Source organism: Triturus cristatus, chromosome 3_2, assembly GCF_964204655.1.
Source record: "Triturus cristatus chromosome 3_2, aTriCri1.1, whole genome shotgun sequence".
Taxonomy (NCBI): Eukaryota; Metazoa; Chordata; class Amphibia; order Caudata; family Salamandridae; genus Triturus; species Triturus cristatus.
In genome coordinates this window covers 587,930,478-587,954,407 of record NC_140584.1, presented here as the reverse complement: position 1 = coordinate 587,954,407, position 23,930 = coordinate 587,930,478, and the positions used below count along the sequence as shown (strand labels likewise).

Genomic DNA, 23,930 nt, shown 5'->3' with positions numbered 1-23,930 from the left:
GAGAGTTTGTTGTGTTGCTGTAGGTTGGGGAAGTCTGGGTGTTGAAGCTGTCGTGGATGTCTGCTATCTTTCGGTGGAAGAAAGTGGCGAGGGAGTCGCACAGGGCTTGTGACGGCGGGATGTCGTTGGTGTTGGAGCTGGGGTTGGAGAGTTCCTTCACGATGTTGAAAAGCTCCTTGCTGTTGTGTGCGTTGGTTTCGAGGCGGTCTTTGAAGGAGGTCCTCTTGGCAGCCTTGATGGGGTGGTGGTGGTTGCGGATGGCGTCCTTGTGTGCTGCGAGGCTGTCCGGGGTCTGTTCGCTGTGCTGTTTCTTCTCTAGCTTCCGACAGGCTTGCTTGCAGGCTAGGAGTTCTGGGGTGAACCAGCTGGCCCTCTTGCTGGTGTCTCTGTGGGGGGGTTTCTTCAGCGGGCGAGGGTGTTGGCACAGTCCTCGATCCAGCATCTGAGGCTGAGGGCAGCGTCGTCGGCGTTGGAGGGTTCGGTGGGTGGGCTGAGAGTGAGGTTTGCATGATGTTGATCTTCGGTGATTTTGCTCCAGCAGCGGCGGGGGATCTGTTGGGTGCGGTGGTGTGTGGTGGGTTTCTGGAAGGTGAAGTGGATGCAGTGGTGGTCGGTCCAGGGGAGTTTGGTGGTGTGGTTGAAGGAGACGTGCAGACTTGAGGAGAAGATGGGGGTCGAGCGTGTGGCCGGCGGAGTGGTTGGGCGTGGTTGCCTCACTCCGAGGTGACGTCATCTTGACGAATACGACGCCAGCAACGTACGCGGAGCCGCACGACGACGCCTACCGACGCGCAGGGATACTGCTGACGAAAACTTTGCGGATCCAGTCTGATGCCTGGGAATATGCTAAGATAAGGAATCTATCACTAACTAATGTCTCTTACAGATATATTGTTACACAAGTAAGTAGCTTGTGCGTCACCTTCCATCCCGTAACCCATCAAAGACGGCGTAGTATCCCAGCCCAGTATAACATTACAACCACACATTATGCAGAAAATCAACCTGGCCCCGCATCTAGGATAGCCCTGTGATATGCAGGGGTAGATTGTGTGCAGCCTCTTAGGGGAGAAGTATGTCTTGTGCACTATATTAAATTGAATTTGTTTTAACCGTGCTCCAACTGAGACCCTTAGTACTGCTGCACGTATCTTTAACCAATCTTTAGACTCAAAGGTCTCTACACTTTCGCACTGCCGTACCGCCTGCACACGAAGTGGAGGCAAACACCTATCAGCGCGGAGTGCGCAGTAGATATGCATCATGAGCCTGGGTCCCCCCATTATCGAAAGAAGTGTCACCAAAGTCTGCGCAGGCTTAGGGGCCTCAGGGAATGACAGCCAGAGCTGTCTTGGCCGTGGCTGCTATTTTGGCTTATTGGAGTAATTGACCTCTCTCCAGATCAAATGTCTCCATCGCATCCATCAGGGTTACAAAGCGATCCATTGGATACTAATCCGACAGCATAATACAACCATGCTCCTGCCACCAGTCTACTGCCATCATTTGGAACATCTGCTCAAAAGGGCACACTATCCATATATCTAGTTCCGACGCATATGGTGCTCTACCTATTACCCACAGCTCTCTCCCACAACCGCCCATCTGATGGATAAGATGTGGAAATCCATCAGGCATGACACCTCAACGCATCAACAACACCTCCAGCTGGTAACTATTGTTAGTGCCATCCAACACGGCCCTCTACCAATTCTGTTCCTCTTTCAGCCAATGGATAGCGTGTTATAAATGCTCTGCTAAGTAATAAAATTCCTGGTCGGATACCTCCATTCCACCCTTATTCCATTCTCTCTGGAAAGTTCTATGGCTTCCTCTGATATGTTTACCAGTCCAAAGGAACTCCACCAGCAAGCAGTCAAGCTACCAGAACACATTCTTCGGCATCTCTTACATAGTTCCCTGCAGCACATACAAACATCGGGGAAGGACCACCATCTTTATGAGAGAGATTTTACCCATCAGGGACAACTTCAGCGTATTCCAGAATGTTATAGAGAGGTGCCAATTTGCAATCACCCACCCCAAATTTAAATCATACATGTGTTGTTCTCCATGGGTGATATAAATGCCCAAATATTTAACGCTATCTACCTGCCATGGTATCCCAGCCTCTGACAACCGGGGAAGTGACATACCCTGCAGTTGCCGCAGGGGTAAGAGGGCCAACTTTCCTCTGTTGACATGGAGTCCTGAGATGTACCAGAATTCACGCATTATGTTAAGTAATATGGGACCAGATATATCAGGCCTGCACAAGTATACCACAGCGTCATCTGCGTATAATGACACCACATGATCCAAGTTGCCAACAAGTATGCCCCATAAATGTGTTAGTCGAAAGAGACATGACAGAGGTGCCATCGCCAATGCAAATATTAAAGGGGACAGGCGGCATCCCTGCCTGGTGCCCCTTTGTTAAAGGATTTCAGCAGAAACATATCTACCTGTTCCTACTCTCACCCGCAGGCAACCATACAAAAGTTTTATCCAACAAATATAGTTGTGCCCCAGCCCCATCCAATCCAGGACCTGCCAGATATAGTCCCACCTCACTGACTCAAAAGTTTGTTCTATATCTAAGAAGGTCAGAGGTTACTGGTCCTCTTCTAATGCCTGGGCATGCATAACATGCATCAGGTGGCGAAGGTTTCGCAGTGTATTCCGGTGTGGTATGAAACCTGATTTGACTGTGTAGACCAACTGGGGGAGGTGCGGAAGCAATCTAGCTGCCAAAGCATGACTTAGGATCTTTAGGTCCACATTCAGCATGGATGGAGGCCGATATGAACTTGCCTCTAGCGCTTCCTTTCCCTGTATCGGTATTAGGACAATGAACGCTTAATTCATCAAATCTGGGAGCACCCCCCGTGAAAGACGCTGCAACAGCAGGCCCTCTGAGTACTCCGGTAGTTGGGCAAAACCCTCCTCGCAGGGTGTTGGAGTATAAAATGTGCCGGGAAAACATAATTTATTGTCTTCGGGATAAATACCATATTTCCCCCTGTGCCCTAAGCGCCATAACGGGTGAATAGCTGTCTCCAACCGAATCAGACGCACCAGTAGATTACCTGATTTGTCCCCCCCCATATACCAGCGCCTCTGTCCAGTATGGCAAACATGCTTCTGCCGCTGTTCCCCTAATTCACACACCTTATGACGCTGTCTATCACACACACTTAGTATGGCCGGATCATCGGAAAGTCTCTCCAGTCTTTCCAATCTAGCTTCCTGGCACGTTAAGTCCCCCTCTAATGTACGACATATGCCTGCCGAGGTTGCCAAGAATAATAACCTTAGTACCACCTTTATGGCATCCCATTCAGTCGCCCTATGCTCTTTGCTATTCCAATTAAGTTAAAAATATTGCGCTATGACCTGTGACACTGCCTCTGGAAAACCTGATCCGATAATGCCTCCGCATTAAACCTCCACAGTGGCACCCGTGTAGAGGTCGCTCCAAAGCATAAGTGATCATGAGCGGGGAATGATCAGAGATATAACGGACTGCGTAATGTGCCTCCAATACTCTACTTGTGGCGTTCGTACGGAGCACAAAGTAATCCAGTCTATTGTATGTGTCCACCGCTGGGGTCTACCAGGACTACTCTAGGGCTTGTGAATGGTGAGTTTGCCAAATATCAACTGGATCCACACTTGTCTGCGCCTGCATCAATGCTGCTGTCATACGCGGTTTAGTTCCTTGAGGCGGGGGTGTTCTGCCACCATGCATTCCAAGACGCAATTAAAATCCCCTGCCATAATTACCTCTACCGTTAGTGAACCCTGCTCGGCCGCTGGCACCTCTCCAAAATCTTTTGGTGCGTACACATTAATAAGGCAAACCTCATAGGCATCCAACATTCCCTCCAGTAAAACGTACCGCCCATCCCTGTCATTCTGTGTGCGGGTAAGTCTAAACGGGACTCTCAGTGCAATCCATATCAAAACTCCCCTGGCATATCCGGAGTATGACGTGGCATACACCTGTCCCCTCCAGCGTTTCCTCAAACATTTAATACAATCCCCCTTGAATGAGCCTCCTGCAGGAATGTCACCCATATTCCGTACCATCGTAGGTAGGCATACACTCTATTGCACTTCACTAGATTATGGAGACCGCTCACATTCCAGGTTAACATTTTATAGTTAGGCCCCATCTCTTCAGTACAACATTTAGGATAGAGTTATATACCAGGACCCATAACACATTTCAAAAAAAGCGTACAGCGTTGGAAACAATCCCCATATAAAACTCAAACTGTAACTGCACCACCAAATACCCCTCCTGTATATCACCCATAAGCAGAATCTGTGGGCCCCCCACTGACTCAACAAACGGCCACAGGTGACCTCAAACCCCTCCCCAGTCGCCCACCGTACCCCTGTCAACTTATGTGCCCAGCGGCACTCAATGCAGATTCTATCAAGGTGGCCAAGAGGTCCACGAATCACGAGCCCCTAAGTGGTGCTCAGCAATCCGCGTCTGCCTCACCCCTGGTCTCACCTAGCCAAGAGGTTACACTTACACGGTATATAGCAAAAAGGAGATAGTAGTGCATATGCTTTCAGTCACCAATAACTTTTCAGAATCCCAGTAAGTTCGCGAACACAACTTAGCACAAAGTCAATGTAGTTACCGTCCCTCCGGTGCCCACCAGCAATGTTCGACCATCTTTTATCCGTTCACCCCAACTCAGTCCGATCACTTTGCGTCTCCAGGATATGTGTCTGCTGTGAGAAGAGGTTAGCGTCTCTAAGGACACCAGTGTAGCCCTCAGTGTGCCATCTGTATCGACCAGGATATGTTCACTCTCTCTCAACATAGGAGAGACACGTCGCATCCTGGTTGGAGGCTTATTGCGCTGGGATCGAAGCAACCATTGGCCCTTCAGCTCCTGCCATGCTGTTGAGTTCTTTTCGCAACCCAAGCCCAGTGACTCCATCCACTGGACTGCCGCCGCCCGTGTGTCATAGATTTGTACCCTTCCATCATGTTGGATACGCAGACTAGTCAAATACATCAGGCTGTACTTTATATCGTACTCCCACAGTTGTCTCTTGACAGACAAAAAAGTGTTCAGGAGGTCCTGCACACTCCTTGTTTACTCAGGGAAAATCTGTATCTGTTTGTCCTCGTACCTCAGAGGGCTGTGGTTACACATATGTTGTAGTAATATGTCTCGATCCCAATAGTTAAACATGCAGGGTGTCAGCGCTCTAGGTGGAGCCCTCGGGTACGATGCTGCCGTCAGTGCTCTGTGGGCATGCTCATTAAGGCCTGTCTTACGTGGCTGTAGTCGATACACCCAACGTTGTTCTTCAAAGAGTATATAGTCTGTAAGTTGCTGCTGTCCTCAAGTTGTTCCAGTACAACCCAGTTCAAATCATTGATTGTGTGTGGATGACTGATAAAACGTACAGCCAATCTGGTAGTTTCTCTTTTACATTTTATGTTGCTGTGATGTTTGCAGATTTTGTTTTTCACCTTCCTACAAGTCATGCCCACGTAGAGGGGGGGGGGGCACATGAGCACGCCACCAAGTAGACTACTCTTTCTAAGTTGCATTTTCTGAGGCTACGCAATTCCCAATCGGAGGGTAAGTCTAGGTCTAGGTCTTTAGTTGTCTTTGTTATGTTACAGTTGCTGCATGACCCACGGGCTAGTGCCCCATTAGCTTGGCAAACCTAATAGGGTCTGCTGGCTTACTCCTGGTCGTATCTGTGGGTGTCTGTGAACAAGAAAGTCTCTGCGGCTTGTCGCCTTTTATTAGAAAAAAAGTGGCTTCTCAAACTTCAGTATGCCTGTACTCAGCATACCACAATGTTTATTGACTATTTTTCTAACTGCGTCAGTGGCTATATTGTAAATTGTAACGTAGATAAGGTAGGGTCTTCCTTGTTCCTCACAGGTGGCTCTAGGAGGGCATCCCTGTTGTTATTATGAGCCCTCTTATTTGCTTTAGAAATTACAGGCTGTGGGCAGTATCTGTGTCTCAGTTTCATAGATAGTGCCTCAGCCTGTACCTTATAATCTGTGATGTTCCTACAGTTTCCACACAGACCCAGAAGCTAGCAGAATGGGAGGTTTTCCTTATAGTGTGCAAGAGGAAACAATTAAAATATAGCAGGTTGTTTTTAGCCGTGGGTTGAAAGTGCGTAGTAGTACACAGCTCTCCTTGATCTGCATAGATGTTGAGATCCAGGAATACCATGCTGTTAGTGGAAATAGAATGGGTGAATTTTAGGTATTGGTTTTGATGGTTCGCCCTTTCCTAGATGATAAAGACGTCATCTATATAATGGTTTAAGGCCTTAATATGGATGACAAAGGGGTTATCTGGTTTCCAAATTGTGTACGTATAGGCCAGCTACACTTGGTACAAAGGTACTACTGATGCTGGCCCCATGTGTCTGGAGGTATAGGGTGTCCTCTAAGTTTAAGTAGTTTTTGGTCAGGGCTAACCACGCAAGACAGCACAAAGGTTCGTGGGGGGGGGATGTACCAACCAGCATTCTGAAATAAGATTTCTTCCAGTTCCTCAAGCGGCTTTTAATATCCAAGTTGATAAGCAGGTCTTTTTCTGGATTGATAGCTAAGTTTCTTAACAGTAAGAGGACATCATTGGTATCCTTAAGGTAGGTAGGTGTTTTTTGTATGAGGGAGCGCAGAAACGAGTCACAAAACTTTGATAGGAGCTCTAATGCAGAACTTATACCCGACACAATTGGTTATCCTGGAGGCGGTGTAACATTCTTATGCACTTTGGGGGGGGGGGGGGCAGGTGTATAGGTATGGTGTTACTGGGTTGGTGTTGACCAAGAAATCTGCCTCCTTCTTGGACACCTATTGGTTACCACTGGCTTCCCCCACCTTTATTTAATCCTAATCAGACGGGCGGTAGGATCAGATTAAAGTATTTGATAATTCCGTGTGTCACCAGTAATAGTAAGCACTCTGTCTTGTAATCTGGAGCACAATTCCTCACCCTTTGTCAGCGGGCTTGATAGTTATAGTTTTGTTCTGTTTGAGCTCATTAAGAGTTTGTCACTCCTGTCTGGACATGTTTTGGAAGATCCTTTTGTCTTTCATGTCAAGGTTATCCATGTCCTTCAGTATAGCCTTCGCAAATGTTAGGATCTCTACTGGGGTTGTTAAATTAGGGGAGTCATACAGACTTATTGCGCAGTCCACTGTCTCCTCTGTTTCCATCATGTCTGTCGGTGTTCATGAAGAAGCATGTAGCTTTATCTTACGCATGAACTCCAACACTTCGCTTTACAGTTTAAACTTCTGAAACGGGGTGTAGGGGCAAAGCTGTGCCCCTTCTTTGAGACACCTGTTGTTTAGGTGAAATCTCACAGTTTGTCAGATTGAATGCGAAATTTGGTTGCTTGTCCCCAGGGTTAGGTCCCTTGACATACTGCAGGTGGTCACTCTGAGGGTTCTGGTCTTCTTCCCATTCGACTTTTCCACCTGTCTTGCATCTCATTCTCTGTGGTCCTCAGCCTCGCCCTAAAAAGACTGCCCTTGTCGTTGTTGAAAGCATGGGTTCTGTATTTGGGGTACGTGGCAGAAACGAGTTGATCATATTTAAGGCCAAGCAGTGATAGTAATCCTTCTTCCCCAGTATTTAATCTTAACCAGACGAACCCAGGAATAAACACTGATATGGCCAAAGCCTAGGCAATTTTATCCATCACTTCATATAGATCCCACACCGTTTTTCCTTAAAATGTGCTCCCTTGCAAGGCAAAAGGTCGTCACACAACCTGATCCTCACAGGAGTTTCTTTTAATAAAAATATTTTTTCCCAGAATGAGTGGGCTCCCTTCACATCATCCAGGTTGACTCTCTTTTGTTTGCTATATTCTAAGCATTCAACAAAGCCACCCTCCCCATACATGATATTTTTGACAAGCTGGCATGGCCGAGTCAGGGTTAATCATGGTAATCATGATAAATGACGAAAGGTGTGTCATACAAGTGTGCACCAAATCTGGTCAGGTGTGTAAAAGGTGAGGTCAGATTCTATGCCTTTTCAAGAGTCAGTACTTTCTTTCAAGGGTAAAAATCCATTAATTGAAGTGGCAGTGCTGCCATATTAAAGGTTCAGTTGTGCAGTGAGAAATTAGGGCAAACAATTGACATGTAACATAATTCTATTCTCTAGAGGCAGGCAGAGAACTAGATCCTTCAGCTGTGACAGCTGCTACCTGCCTCTATGAAAAAGGTACCACAAATAATACTTAAAAGTTGGGAGAGGGATTATGTAACATCGAACAATAATCACCCCCACTCAGCCTTAATTACTTCTGTCTTTGAATAACGTCACAAGATCTAGGATCTAGGACACATCCTTTCATACTGGTTATTTATACTTTGTCACATCCCTTTTCAACATTTTATTCACATCTCAGTTCAATAAATATTTTTTTTTACTTAATATCAAAAATAAGTATTTTCCACTCATTCACACATTTATACTTACTAATGTCTCTAAATAAAAGCAATGGGTCCCAAAGATCTTCAACAGTCTCCAAGACACAGTGTACATCATATTACTTGAATTCTTGCTTATTGCTGGTCAATGTCTGATAAAACTAAAAATAAACAAAATTAATTTAAAAAAAAGTTGCTGCATGTTTTGGTGTTTGCTGTTGCCATGCAGCCACCTTCTTCAAGACGAACATCCAACTAAAAGTATTTTGCGCTCCACAGGGTTCCGGGCTGTCTTTTTGCCCAATACATCGAAACCAATAATTTAACATTGCTCTTGTCGTAGCTCATTAATATATTATAATCAAATATTTTTAAAAAAGGCTCTAACAAGGCTACAAGTGATTGCCAAAAACAAAAGTACTAAAACGTTGTGCTACTCACTCCACACCAAAAACATTCGTAAATTTAAACAGGAAAAGAACAAGCATTGGCATAGCCAATAGGTCTCGCATTTAGGACCTTATAAGTATTTAGTTATGCAGCACAATATCCTTGGTGCAACGACATCAACTGTTGCATGGCTAAACACATATAAGGTCCCAAAGGCGATACCTATTGGCTATGCCAATGCTTGTTTTCTGTATGCCTTTTGATATGCTTTGAAGCAGAGGAGCCTCTGATGCCTTACACCTTGGAGCACTGATACCCTTTGGACTTTTCATTACATTGTTGAGATGCTCAGTTATTCTTCTCTCTATAGGTGAGTGTCAAGTTCCTCAATTCCCATGGCGGACCGACTTGGCATCCAGGTGATCTGCTGACGGATTCTTGGTTATGTGACTGACTACATTTAGTTATTACATTATTTCTTTAAAAACAAAACTGGTGTATATGCCTCCTCAACAGCACGTTTTCATGGTCATCCTTATGAAAACATGCAAACTTTAAAAGCATTATAAACAAGCATTTACAATGCAATAGGTCTCGCATTTGCGAGAGTTTAAGCTATTTGCATTGTAAATGGCAATGCCTTTTATTCATTTGTTTCGAAAACCTACAAGCGGTGCATAAACACGCACTTTGTACGTATAGTCCTTGCTTACAAGAAGCAATGCTGGCAGTAAGCAAGCACTATAAGTACAACGTGCTTGTTTATGCACAGCTTGCAGGTTTTCAAACGCATAAATAAAAGGCATTGTCATTTACAATGCCAATAGCTCAAACTCTCGCAAATGCGAGACCTATTACATTGCAAATGCTTGTTCTCGCCACTTAAAGCACTGACTGAAGGGATCACCTAGCAGTAGACACAAGCATGACTGCACTTAACCCCTGCTGACCCAAACTCGATGTACTTGGTCTTACATGGGAAGCTGACTATATTTGCACAGTGTCTCGCACAGTAACGTCAAACACGTATGATATTGTCACAAAATCCAACACCGACGCCTCATCACAGCCCAACCACTCCTTTCTAAATCCTTCCTGGCCCTGTGTTCGTTAACTGCAGCCAATTAATCTACACAAAAAAATATTTCAGATCTGGTGTCAGCGCAGTGCTCTGCACTGATAAAGGGCAACAGCTTGAAGAATGTCTCCCACCCACACATACAAAATAAGATAAGAACAAAATGCGAAGGCCTGTTTACAGAAAGCGAACACTCCTGGGAGAATACAAGAACCATGGGAGGAACAAAGACATGCTGGACACTCCATATATTATTTTTTTTAAAAGCCAGCAAATAGATAGCAAGTAAATGTGTTCCAAACCACAAAGCCAATGGTAAACAAATGACTATTTCCGGGGAAGCTTTTATAATATCCCCAAGATATCTTTGCAAACCAGGCTGCTGTGCTGTCTTTGGGGTTCAAACAAAAAACACAAAACATAAGTCGGGGCGAGCTGGTACCATTTGTGAAGCGCACTCGACTGATTTTGCATATTTATATAGCGCGAACTCGACCCGAAGGTATTGGAGCGCTTTACATAGCACCGTATTTACATTACACATTCAGGCACGAGGAGATTAAGTGATCTGCCCAGAATCACAGGATGTGGACGCGACCTCGAGGCTCGAACCCTGGTTTCCTGCACCAGAGGCGGCAACACAGCCGACGGACCACCCCCCTAAGAAACTAGATTCAGAAGACAACAGTATCGCTTAGGTTAAAACGTGAAAAAAAGAAAACTGCAGTGAGAGAGAATCGAGATATCACCTTTCATTTCCGGCGCTGGGTGTTGTAAAGGCATTGACAGATGGCATGAACGTGTGAAGATATCAGCCTGAACAAGTGTGTGCATGGTGTGCACACTACAGAACGTGTCAACTGTTCCTAAAGGTGTCATGCGTGTTTATGTCGGGGGGGCTACACTTGCTTTTATTACAAGCTTGTGGTTTTTTCCGTGGTAAACAGAACAAAGCATTATGAGAACGCCGCCCTCGTTGCCCACATACTGACGCAATTCCACGCATCTCTTAAAGCGGCTTTGTGAAATAGCCCATCAGTGGGACCCCCCAGCACTGCGCCCAACACTGACAGCAGAAACATACGATTGAGGACAAATGCCTGTTTCTGATTATCTAGACGCGCTCCTGCGATCCTAAGTGTTTATGTCGGGAGGGGGGGGTAGACTTGCTTACATTACGGTTCGATAGTAATGGGGCGGAAAACATCAGAGAGCTAAAAATATGTGAAAACCTCGCGAGTTGAGAAGGACCGGATGCGGGCATGTTGGTTTGCGGATACCAAGGCGTGGGACCGCGGCACTGCCCTCATGCGAGTTGAATGCCCCACTTGTGTTTCCTGTATGGAAGTGCGCAGAGAATTGTAGAAAGTGATCGTTATGAAATGTATTAAAACAAGTGCGTCCTGGTCCTGTCTGGGCGTGAGAGGAGGCACCAGGCAACAACAATGTAGTCCTTACAATTGAAAGATACTGCCCTGCAGTGTCAGGGCACTGTAGTTGGTCGATGCTGCTTCCTCCGAAAACGGAAGAAAACGGAAGTGACGCACCGGCCCACCATCCAATAATGAGAGAGGTTAAAACAGCAATGCCACATTTAAACCAATGGCAAGGGACAAAACAAAAAAAACGCAATGGGTGGAGTTTCACCCTTAATACTAATTACTTAATTACTCGTAGAGGCAGCGCATGCGCTGCCCTATGCGAGACCTAAAAAGGAAAGATTTCATACAATTCACCCATGCTTTCAGTGGGTGCCAGAGCAACCATGCCCCTGTGTACTTTGCATTGATTCATAAAATTATCTGCACCTCAGGAGGTGTCATTTGCACTAATAGGGTGTATCTAATGTGCCAAAGTAAAACACGTACCGAACAACAATAGATACTGGCTGGACAGGTGGAAACATGTTTTCCCAGCTTGCTGTTTTATTCGTTTTAGAACTTGCTGTCATCCTCAAAACAGCTAGGCTAAACCCTTGCTGCTGGTACACATACACACTATCAAGTGTCACCCACCAGTTCCTTTAGGGGTTCAGTTGGAGAGTACCTAACTTCGATAGACTGTGCAGTCCATCTTACGTGGAAACAGAGCAGGAATACAGGGTGTATGTTGGCTCAGAGAGGTACAAAACCATACGGTCAGCCTAAATCCAAAATTATCTTCACTTTTAATTCCCTTCCAAAATCAAACGCCCCAGCAGGAAGTGGCTTTGCAAAAATCTACTTGTACAAAATAAACAGACTCTCTCTTAGATCTTTAAGCAGCCACTTTGTTATTAGTACAGAAATTAGAAACATACAGCCCGCATTGCACAGTCAATTTACATACTTACATTCTCCACGTTTTGTTCAGCTGCCATTGATAAATAGTACTACAGCCCAACCTACTGATGTATCTCTTACCCTTTACCAAGCAGATTGTTGTCCTGTACTCACCAAGTAAAAATTAGTTAACAGAGATCGGAATGCGTTACCATCGAGTTTAAAGACTGACAGTGTCAAAGATATTTAAGGAAGAAGAGAGGGGCCATCGAGTTCTCTTGCACAGCCCTAGTGCCGAATGGAGAGAACAAAATGTGGAGAACGTGGGTAAGTAAACTGGTCATTAGTAAAACGGGTGGTCTTTTACGGCCTACCGAGCTATCTGAACTTGAATTTTGTTTAATTCTTGCTCTTATAACAAGGTGGCTGCTTAGAAATATGAAAAAGAGCCCTATGTGTTTATACAGCTCAGGTAGATATTTATTAGAACCACTTCCTGTCGGGAAGTTAGAGTTTGGAAGGTAATTAAACAGGAATTTGAAGTTGGTTTTGGACTTAAGCTGACTGGCAGTATGGTGTTGTACCTCTCTGATCCCTCAGTCACATTCTCTATTGTTACTCTCTTTCAATGTAGAACAGACCCCACAGTCTATCTAATCCGGCTGATCTCTATCTGGACCCCCTAAAGGAACTGGGTCGTCACTTGAGTTCTTTTAGTCATATCTGCAGCAAAGATGTGGTCTAGAGGTTTCCATGATGAAAGCAAATTCTGGAAGGAATGAAACAACCGCACAAATATGGGTTCTGCCTTTATAAACAGCACCTAGTGCTATTTCTTTAAGTGCTGTGTCTCTGATAGGTGTTTGACTTTGACACATGAGAGTCACACTATAAGAGTGAATGAAAACTATTGAGGTGTAGATCACTTTTTGAATCAATGCGTATTGTAGATATGTAGCGTGTTAGCTCTGGAAGTAAATAAATAAAACTGTATTGCTTCTAGTAAATGGCATGGAATGTTTCCTGTTCCATTTTCTCTGTTTAAACGTACTCTTGTTTTCAGCGTAGCAGGAGTAGCACAACTTTTTGATGTTTTGGGGATCACTTGTAGCCAGGTAGGGGGCTCATTTTAAAACAATTTATTATGTAATGTTAATGATTTGTGACAAGAATAGTATTACAATATTGGTTTCCGTATATTGAAGATAAAGGCATCCCTGAATCGTATGTAGTGGAAAGTACTCTAATTGTATGTTGGTCGCGTGGGAACAGGAGCCATCTGAACGTGTGTAGTCTGTTGTGATTTTAGGTTCACCGGACGCTGACAAGCAGTGTGCGAAGAACTCAAGAAATGTTATATACAGAAATATGATGTACAGTGTTTCTTGGGGATTATTGATGCTAATTGGGATCGATTGTTTTTATTTCGAGAAATCAGTGTATTGAATGAGTGTAATTTGGGGCTCCGGACATAATATGATAAATTAATGTTGTCAATTAAATTTTATAACAAGATATTTAATCAATCAATATTTAATCAATTGAGATGAAAAAAATTGTTTAAAAGGAATGTATTATGTATTGATGTGCATAGGTCTTGTGACATTTAGCAAGGGCAGAAGAAATAGAGGTGGAGTCGGAATAATTACTGTTGCAGCTGGTACCTAGAGCAGAACATACTGGAGCAAGAGGCTTTATAAGGGCATATTGTAGACAATATGGAGCAAGGGTCCAGAGAGAACCTAAGATAGCAGGCTCTAACAAAGCACTTCTGATGGGCATAGACTAGAAAAAGGGACATGACAAGAAACACAGAAAGAAGCCCAATACAAAAAGAAATCACAGACTGAAGAGTGCAGGGTAATACCAGAGACCACTGGATCAGGGAGCAATGGAAACAAAACTGTCTCAACAGGTATTATCGAGAGGACAGGCATGCACATAAGAGTTGCAAGGGGATAGAAACAGTGAGACAAAAAACACTTATATGCAAAAAATGTAACCCTTGGTGTGTATTAAACAGAAATTACATAAATAAGGTAGTTCGAAATAGCAGCACTCAGTTACATTAAATGTACATGTAACCTGTACAGACTTGTGGACATCGGTGCTCATGAAAAATTAAGTGAACGGAGCAAATGACAAGTGAAACGTTTTATACTGCAATTAAACAGTGCCGAAAAAAGACATGGATATATACAAAGCACTCTTGGTGGTTCTCATACATGAATACATTTTTTAAAGGATTATTCTGAACAGGTCAAAACGCCGTCGACCCTTAAGCGCAATTCTTGGCGCTACCTTCATGGTTCTCTCTAAAATAATTAATTATAATCCTTTAAAAAATGTATTGATGTATGGGAACCACCAAGAGTCCTGTGTGTATGTATATCTGTCTTTTTTCTGCATCGTTTAATCGCTGTATATAACTTTTCACTTGTCACTTGCACCATTCACGTTATTTTTCTTGAGCACTAATGTGCAGAACTCTTTACAGGTTACACGTACATTTAATGTAAATGAGTGCTGCTATTTCGTCCTACCTCATTTCTGTTTAATACACACCAAGTGTTACATTTATTGGTTATAAGTGTTTTTTGTCTCCCTGTTTCCCTCCCCTTGCAACCCTTATGTGCATGCTTCTTTGAAAGTGAAATTGTCCTCTAAATAATACTTTTTGAGACAGTGTTGTTTGCTACACATATTATCCACCCAGGTCTCAGCTGGGTTACAGCACAAGGAGCAAAAAGATTAACTGAAGGCCTTGAGGAAAGGACTGAACATTACCAGGAGAAGGGTGGCAGACCCTGCAGCAAAGCTGAACAATTGCAGGAAATGTGTTCTGGTAAACGCAAAAGCCAGAAGGATCGGCAAGAAATTAAATGAGATTTCAGAAGCAGTTCTGGTAGAAAGTGTTTCAGTGAGTAACACGTGGCATTCTTGGTGCATCAGGTATTTGTTGCACAAGCAGTTCCAGTTAGTAGTATGTCCCAGGACTTTTCCACCCAAAGGAAGTCACTGGAGTGTGCAGTCCCTGCTGTCATAATGCCTGGCAGAAAGGAAGCCCGCCCTTTGTGATCCCGAAGGTTTTGTGGGAAGCAATGCATGTAGTTGCCAGGATTTCATCATGTGCAGTCATTGGATTCTTAGAAATGAAGTGTTTGGGGTGAAGGTCCAGTTTTTTCTGAAGATCTGTTTTATCATTTCCTTAACACATGCATAACTTTGGAATCTTTGGTCTGTGCACAGGGGTAGAGCAATAATATTTATTTAGTGATGCTCTGATGGTTAATGGAGAGATGTTAAAACAGGGGCTGCTCCTCCATTTGAATGGAGGAGCATTGTCCCACAAGCCCCAGAGCTAGCAAATAAAATGATAATTACGTTTATTTATGACCGTTTTATTTTTCAGCAACCTGTCCCGAAATAAGTTTTAGGACGGGGAGTGGCCAGTGCTGCTGAGTGGCAGCAGCAGGGAGCTGTGCACTTTAAAATGCGCATGTCTGTTTGGCCGGCCTTCTTGGGACGGTCAGCCAGACATGCACATTTTAAAGTTCTCTAACCTATCTGTCTTAGACAGCTGGGTGAGAGAAAGTGCAGGCCTCCAGTGCTATTAGGGGTGCTGGAGAGCCTGCTCTATCCAATCCTGGCTCTGCTGTCAAGCTGTGAGAGCAGTGCCAGGATTGGGTAGTGCAGTTTCCTTCATCGGGAGCTTCCTGGGAGACACACGAGGGAGGAGGACCTCACGCTACAGAGGTAAATGATTTTTTTTGTGCCCCTCCACCCCCGGTACAAGCCAGTTGTCACTGTGGTAATATCTGCTTTCTGCTGCTCTCTGCTTAGCCAGCCAGCACTTTAGCTCATGAATAAAGATGCTGAACTTAATTTGTGCACATCTCATCAGACAGACTTTGTCTGAATGTAGAAACATGTAGGCAAAATCCATAGAAGAGTTAAAGATCAGCTCTTTTGATAGTTGTGAAGCCCTAGTGCATCATAGCAAAACTTTTTCTCAATCTTTTTCTGGTTTTCAAGGTGAGCTTTGGCACTGCAGTAGGTCTTGGAAACTGATGAAGTAAAATCCAACTTGATATCTACACCTACCCTTGCTTTGACACTTTTGGAATGTTGTATGGTAACATGGAGTAGAGTTTGAAAGCCTAGTGAAGCGTGCAGAGTAAAAATAGGATTCTAGAAGAAAGGTTCAGGGGACTGTTTTACTTGTGAAATACAATTATGCTATTTCTTGCTCCTTCGAATAAAGGTTTCAGTGCTGTACTGCTTTTGTGCTGCTCCATCATTAAGGGCTTTATAGTGATGAAGAAGTAATGGCTCTGTCAAAATCCAAAGTTATTCCACACTCGGTCTGTGCTGGATGGTATCAATTGAGGGAAGGAGTAAACCAAATGATAATTTAGCACGTTTTGCTCCATCAATTGACTAGATTTTTCTGAACATAAGGCACAATTATAGGCATTGCAGGTGTCATAGAATCCTCTGTGATAGAGATGATGCCAAACTGCTTTGTGACTTTCACCAAGATTCTAGGTGTGGCTGGCAAGACAGACTTAACTTTGTTGCTGTTTCCAAACTATTTTGGGATGCTTCTTATCATCTTGAAAACTAAAAGGGACTTGAGCAACGACATTGAAGAGAAAGAATTCCTACACTGTCCTAAGAATCAGATGAGTGAGCCTTCCCTAACTGATTTCGAGCATGCAGGCCTTAATCATTTAAAGCCTTCTTGTCTTAGATCTAACCACATAAAGGCACCATAGCTTTGAAATAATTGACCAGTGTAAAACAATTTGTGTGCTGGTCAGGTTTGTCATTAATTGAAAATGAATTAATGGAGCATGGCCAGTCTTAGTTGAAGCTTTGAGTGTGCTGTTGGAACGCTTTGACTTCAGTTCTCATAACATAACAAGCTGTTCTCTCCTGGGATCTCAGTTATTAAACGGTAAGGTTTTGGAGCACTATGGATGATGGCACAATACTTATACCCCTTTTGTGCTTGAATTGTTTGTGATACCAAAAAGGATAGACATTTCATATGCGCGGCCAACCTTGGAGAAGTGCTGAGGTCAGTGGCCTTCCTCAAGTGCAGCAGCCAGCTTTGCAACATTTGCTAGGTTTTGTCCTCGGGCCAGAGTGGATGAAAAATATTTGGCCATTTGTGTTTAGAGGGTTAGTAAATTATAGAGCGTAGTCATCTACTAATAAATTCTATGTCTCGTAGGTACATCGAGCAAATCGGCCGATTATTTGCAAGGGCTGCAGAAGGACATTTACAAGCAGCTTATCCCAAGGACTGCGGCGATTTGGCCTGTGTGACAGTTGCACTTGTGTGACCACCACACATGACGATTCCATGCCCATAAACCTAAGCCAGATGGAGGCCAACTCGGAGGGCCAGGACAAGGAGGAGTTGGACAGTGACTGGCCCATCTACGTTGAGTCTGGTGACGATGATGATGACGACGACGATGATGACAATGATGCCAATGAAGATGATTCCGATGACAAACCGGAGATCCATCAGAGTGGTTCTGACAGAGATACGCTCATTTAGCGAAAATCAACATACAGCTGACACAATTATTGTTCTATTCAATGATTTGCAGATTTGAATACAAATCTCAAATTTGCTATGGCGTAGAACTTTTTTTGTATTTCTTCTCCCATTGGACTCTTGATAGTATCAGGAAAGCATAGATGGCGTTGCACAGATAACTCATTATTGTGTACTTACTCCATGCCTCCATTCAGTTCCTGTGTGCTCAGTTTCATTCTGATTGAGTTCATACGGTTCCTGAACTTCTTAATGGTTCATCTTATCCCTGGTACAAGAAAGACACGGGAGGGAGTATGAGGTTAAAGAAACGGTAGAAACAAAAACACAGTCACTCTTCAGACAACTGGAGTGAACATTGGGTGCTCCTCACAGGCACTCGTCGCAACGATTATTGTGAATAGCATGATCACCAGCATGCCTGACCTCTCCCTGTCAAAAACAAGCGCGGTGCCCTTGTTTTTGCAGACATCTTTAGACCCTCTAATTGGAATCATGTCTGGACAAAGGCTGTTGCTTTGGCAAAGACGAGGCTTAGCATGCTAATCCGAAGCTTTAAGACCATGTACAAGAACGTGAGACCAAATAGCAAAGCATTATTTATTCTGTTCAATGTATAAAAAATAATTCAACAAATTCTTATGTTGGTTTAAAGAGCAGTATATTTGACTGGAGTATAGGTATGGTCCCATAGTAACCTAACGTTTTAATCTTGGAGAGTACTTTGTGTTAATCTTACTTCTTTCTCAGTTGAACCTAAAGATTACAGTGCCTAAAAGAGGGAGAGTTTTGGCACATGGATAGTCGTTTCTGCATTCCAAACATATCGCTAAGACCAAGGCCATGATTACGAGTGGGCCAGTAAATTCCAGCCTGTTCGTATACCCCTGCTTACGCACGGGTTAGAATTACGAGTGTGGCTGTATTTAAAGTATCCGAGAATTACCGGATGCGTTAAATACCTCAGCTGTTTTTAAACTTCAGAAGGATAAACCTGTCGAAATTTAACAGGGGAAATTATACGGTATTTACAGAACCATGCAGATTGTGGTGCGTTAAACACCAAAATACGCATGTTTTGACCCACAAACTCGTGACAGGTCTAATTTATCGCACGCGATAAATAATGTCCCCCGTGGTATGGTTGTTTATCAAGTGCAATAAATAATGCCTCAATTTGTAATCAGAGACCAAGAAATTACAATTTCGGTTGATCACCTTTGAATATAAGCCCACCAATTTTACACAGCTTAGAAAATATATACAATTTATTTGGGAATAACAAAAATAACTGACTTATTAGTAACTACCCCCAGTAAATACAAAATACACACCAAAAATAATTTAGACAAGTGGCTCTCAGCCAGCAATTCACAACCCCAAAGTGAGCTATCTGTCTGGGTTAATGGGTCACAGTGCACAAGAGAAGACCAAATGTGAATAAAGAAAAATGAAATGGAAGTAATAGAAAACACTTTAATGTACTAAGACCTGCAACAAAACAGATGCAACAAATTAAACAACATGTAAATGCACTTTGCTTACTTGCAGATATTGGTGTTAGAACATATTGTCTGACCTGCCAGGGTTTCCCACATTTGGTAACACTAATCTTGTGACATCAGAGCAGACCATGTCTTAGTGTAAGGATATAATTTCTGCTGTCTTTGATCAGTGTAAACTTGATCTTTCCTGCAGCAGCTCACCACTACTTGTTGCTCATTTGGAAATTGTGGAGCAAAGCTCTTTTGCGAAGTTCACCTAAAGTGGTCCTTGCAATAATAGTATGGAATTTGCTGCTAATTACACATGTTGTATAAACCTGGGCTGTAGTTCGCTTGCTAAACTAGGAACCTTTCTTTCTAACATTTCTGTGTGTTTCTGTGGAGGATGAAGATATTTGCACTTCTGGAACGGTTGGGCTTCTAAGGTCCACACTTAATTTGACTGCACAGGACTTGCTATGTAAGTTAGTAAGTGTGTTTGCATAGTTTAGACAGGCGAGGTTCTACTTTGGCTTAAGTAATCTACACCGAATTAGACTGGGACCAGTTTCCATGCTTGAAGTTGGATATTGTAGTATGATGGGGTTCTGTGATGGCAGTTAACTTCTTCAGACACTTTAAGTCCATTGAGCATCAAAGAGTGAACAACCTCTGCTCTGGCAAAGATCTGAATGTGATGAGTTCAAAAGCATTATAGAGAACTTAGATGCCTTTGACTTCTGACCTCTTTATTGGAATACATTCCTTCAGAAGCACTTTTTGCATCAGATAAGAGACACACTATATGTAAAGGTTTGCAGGACCTTTGAGAAGTGGCACTAGTATTCAAGTGAGCACATTTTAATTGCCAACCTCTGTGAAGCTTACATATTGTGGAAATACCTCCTAATGTTCGATGTTCTGAAATTGTGTTATTGAGAAATATAAGCACTTTACTCTTTTATTGCGAGACGAGATCTGTGATTTCTTTTTTCATGGCCAGTCGTCTTGTCCAGGTAACTCAGTTTCCAGAGATATGTCTAGTATGACTCCAACTGCTCAGAGAGTTTTTCCAGCCTACGATTGTGCGTATTGAACACATACCAATATTAAGAATACTGTTTTAAATGTGACGTTTGTTGTCTTTTAATATTCTAAAAGTAGCAGGATTTGTTTTGAATTGTTTTGGCACATTTCTCTTTTAAAAAAAACTCCAAGCACTATAGATAAAGGGTAACGAGGAATGTTTTTTTTTTGTCTTACATGTATAAGAAAAGTGTTAAGCTGTCTGTATGCCAGTAGAGACTGACACTTTTTAGTTTGGAAATCTTGTCACTAAGACTCGTCCCTCCGTTGATGAGCGAGGTCCAGAAATGTGCAATTTTCAGTAACTGGCAACTGCAGAACTGGACCTCTGAATTTTTATTAGCTGTCCAGAGATGAATGCAACTGCAACATAACTCAGGCAGCTTCTTGTGCAATATTCAAAGTGGAAGAAAAGGCCAAGTCGGCACCTGATGCCAGATCTGCATGCAGAAGCCTATGGCTGCTCAGACTGAGGCTAGTAGCCGAAGGCCTATTGGATTGTGACACACGGAAAGGAAAATGGGACTCGTTTCTAGTATGCCAAGTTGGTGGAATTATCAGTGGCCCTGGTGGAGGACTTCTTTGAAGAGGTGAGAACAGGGCTCTGTCAAAGAATGAAACCAAAGTTGGAACATGTTACTCGGACTACAGACTATCTCTATAGCAGCAGCTGGCTCTGTTTAGGATTTTTTAAATGTATTGTAAGGTGTTTTCTTTATATGTAATTTTTTTTCTATGTGGTGCATTATTGATGTAATATCTTTATTGTATGTTATACATTGCCCAGGAAATGTATATGTTTTTTGGTATTGTTTGATGTCCAGTTTTCTTTTATACACAAAGCACTCGAAACATAAATGATGATGTATGATTGTCCAGCTATTGTTGTCATTTACAAATGGTCATGAACAAACATGGCACAAAAAAATGGACTGGTCACTCATGGGTGATGGGGGGCCCAGGACTACGAGAACTTGTGAGTGATTTATACTAATTAACATAGTATGGATGACTGTGGTTACGTTGTATGCAAAACAGCTGGGTGTATTGTAGGACGCATAACATTTATGCAGCCACTAGATCGATTAAGAGGAATGATTTGTGCGCTTTTCAGGAGGAAAGTCTTGGGATAAAGTGGAAACCTTGCTTTAATTTTCTAAGCTATTGGAATCTCAACAGAAGGGATTGTCTTGTCATGGATTGCGATGGGAGACTCTGCATGAGGTATAAGTTTTGCTTTCAGAGGAAGACTTTCTAGATCGTAACAGCCATCCTCAATAAAGGAACGCATCTCAAGATGTCCATGTAGCAGTTAATTTCAATACTGAGCCAAATCATTAGAACGGAGGCTGTTCTTCAACTGAGGAACAGTCATTTTTAGAAGACCCCCTAAGAAAGTTCTTGCTAACATCAGTGTATAAGAGCACCAAAGATTGGAAGGGAGTGGAGAAGTTATTTGTGGGTAAATTAAAGTAATGCACTTGGACTTTGCAGTCTGGAATTGGTGCAGTCAAAAATTAGTTTGTTAGAGGTTTTGAAAACAGCCAGTGGTATAAAATTGAATAGGCAGAAGTCACCCTACAGGACATTCAGAGAGCTAAACATTGTTTCACCTTTCTCATCTGATCCCAAAAATATGAATGAAGTATCCTCTATGAATCGGCATTAACATTCCGGATTATTAATGCAAATTTACTGTCATTAATGTCATCAAACAATAACCTTGTAGTTTGGATCCAACAGGAGCAATGAATGTTTCGGCACTTCTCCTTATCCACAGCCAAAAACAAAAGCAACGTGTTGGTTAACTGTAGACTTGGATAGGGGTAAGAGAGAAGACAGACACTGGTAATTGCCATTCTGAATGGTCACGGTGCTGGGAACTGACGCCTACTGTTTTTGAGAGTATATGTTCTCTGATTCTGAAATACATTCAAAGTCATCTTTCATAAAACTTCAATTCAGTATGTACATCATAAAGCGCAGAGTAGGTTCGTGTTTGGCCCAGAAGAGGACCAGCTTTTTGCTATCAGTGAAGCGATTTCGTCTTGTGTTCTATGTAAAGTTGTAGTGAGATATGAATGTATATACAATGATTGTGTGAAGTTACCTGCATAGAGAGTTATGATATGTGCTTCCCATTGCTCAAAGGGAGTAATATAATCATTTGCAGGCATGTAAACATCCATTCCTTTTCTAACCAAAATCCAGAATCTATTGGATTGATTTGATTTAAGGGCCCCAATAAGATTCATCCATGCAATTTTATAATGGGTACATTTTATTTCCTTTAATACCTGATAGGAGTGCAGTTTTTCTTGTTTAACCTGGAAGTTATGTGTAAATGTGCAAGATTTCTTTAGCAATTCTAGTGTCTTCCAATACAATATTTAATTCTCTGACCTAGAAAATTATCTGTATCATTCTTGCTGGACGGACAATTATCCCCATGCTTTTCGGATAAAATGCTCAAACTGTTGCCTAGAAAAATATCCCAATCCTGCAACCAGTCATCAATATTCTCATGCTTTCTAGCTTCTTCATTATGAACTTTTCTTACTTCAGCTGTGATAATTTTGAGATAAAGTTCCTGTTCCATTGGATAATATTATTGTGCATTGATGTTAGATTACTGTCTTCTCATTTGGTTTTTATCTGAAAGTGATCAAAACAAACATTTATTGTGACACCTTGCAGCTCATGATCACTTTTGTTTCTGTGTACAATTTCATAACTACTGCAAAGATGGAATTGCGAGTAGTGTGTGATGGTATAGTTGTTTTCTGAAGACCAACACTGAAGGTTGAATGAGCCGTCCGATCATTCTCTAACCTTCTGTTTAAGGATTGATAACCAATGATGTGCAGTCTGGTAAGAGTTTGCTTCTCTGTTAGCTTTGGGTTCCTCCTAGTAAGAATTGAATACAGTAATGGAATGTTTTATACCTCATCTGGTTGATCATTAGACCTTGACACTTAGGAAGATTTAAATAACCAGTTCTGATATAAATCTCCTGTTAGAATTATTGAACATCCACTACTGAATTGAATACAGTGATGGAATGTTTTATACCTCATCTGGTTGATCATTAGACCTTGACACTTAGGAAGATTTAAATAACAAGTTCTGATATAAATCTCCTGTTAGAATTATTGAACATCCACTACTGAATTCGATGATTTCCTCCAAGTTATTAAGTAGACATTAATATTAAATTTTGTTCCTTATTAGTGATGGCGGAAAATACACATTTATATTAAGGAGTTGATTTGTTTTTTTGTCCTCAAGTAATACTAGTAGGGTTTTTTTACTGTTAGTCCTGAGTTTTAGAAGAGAGGCTTTCAACTGCAGTCTATTATTTACTAACATTATTAATCTACAACTTGGCCTGCCACTCACACATTTGGTTGCTGGAATTTCAAATATTGTAATGTTGAAGAGATAAAAGGATGTAATTTTCCACGATTCTTTTAGGCAGGTCACATGGAATTTCATATTTTTTCCCCAGATTGTTATTCAAAATAAATGTGCCTCTCAATTCCAGTGATGTTCCAGGAACAAATTACAAGAGTTTTGAGTGATGAAGAACCTAGATTAT

The 23,930-nt window shown here is 42.5% G+C and overlaps 1 protein-coding gene across 1 annotated transcript in view; it reads left to right on the top strand.

The window, feature by feature from the left end:
• ZBTB8B (zinc finger and BTB domain containing 8B) overlaps positions 1-21,175 on the top strand; it is a 58,509-nt gene extending 37,334 nt beyond the window's left edge. The window contains exon 4 of the mRNA XM_085648394.1: positions 17,430-21,175. Coding sequence (XP_085504520.1) covers positions 17,430-17,762 — 333 coding nt within the window. The 3' untranslated portion in view covers positions 17,763-21,175. The remainder of the gene's footprint in view (positions 1-17,429) is intronic.
• Positions 21,176-23,930: the final 2,755 nt, after the last annotated feature.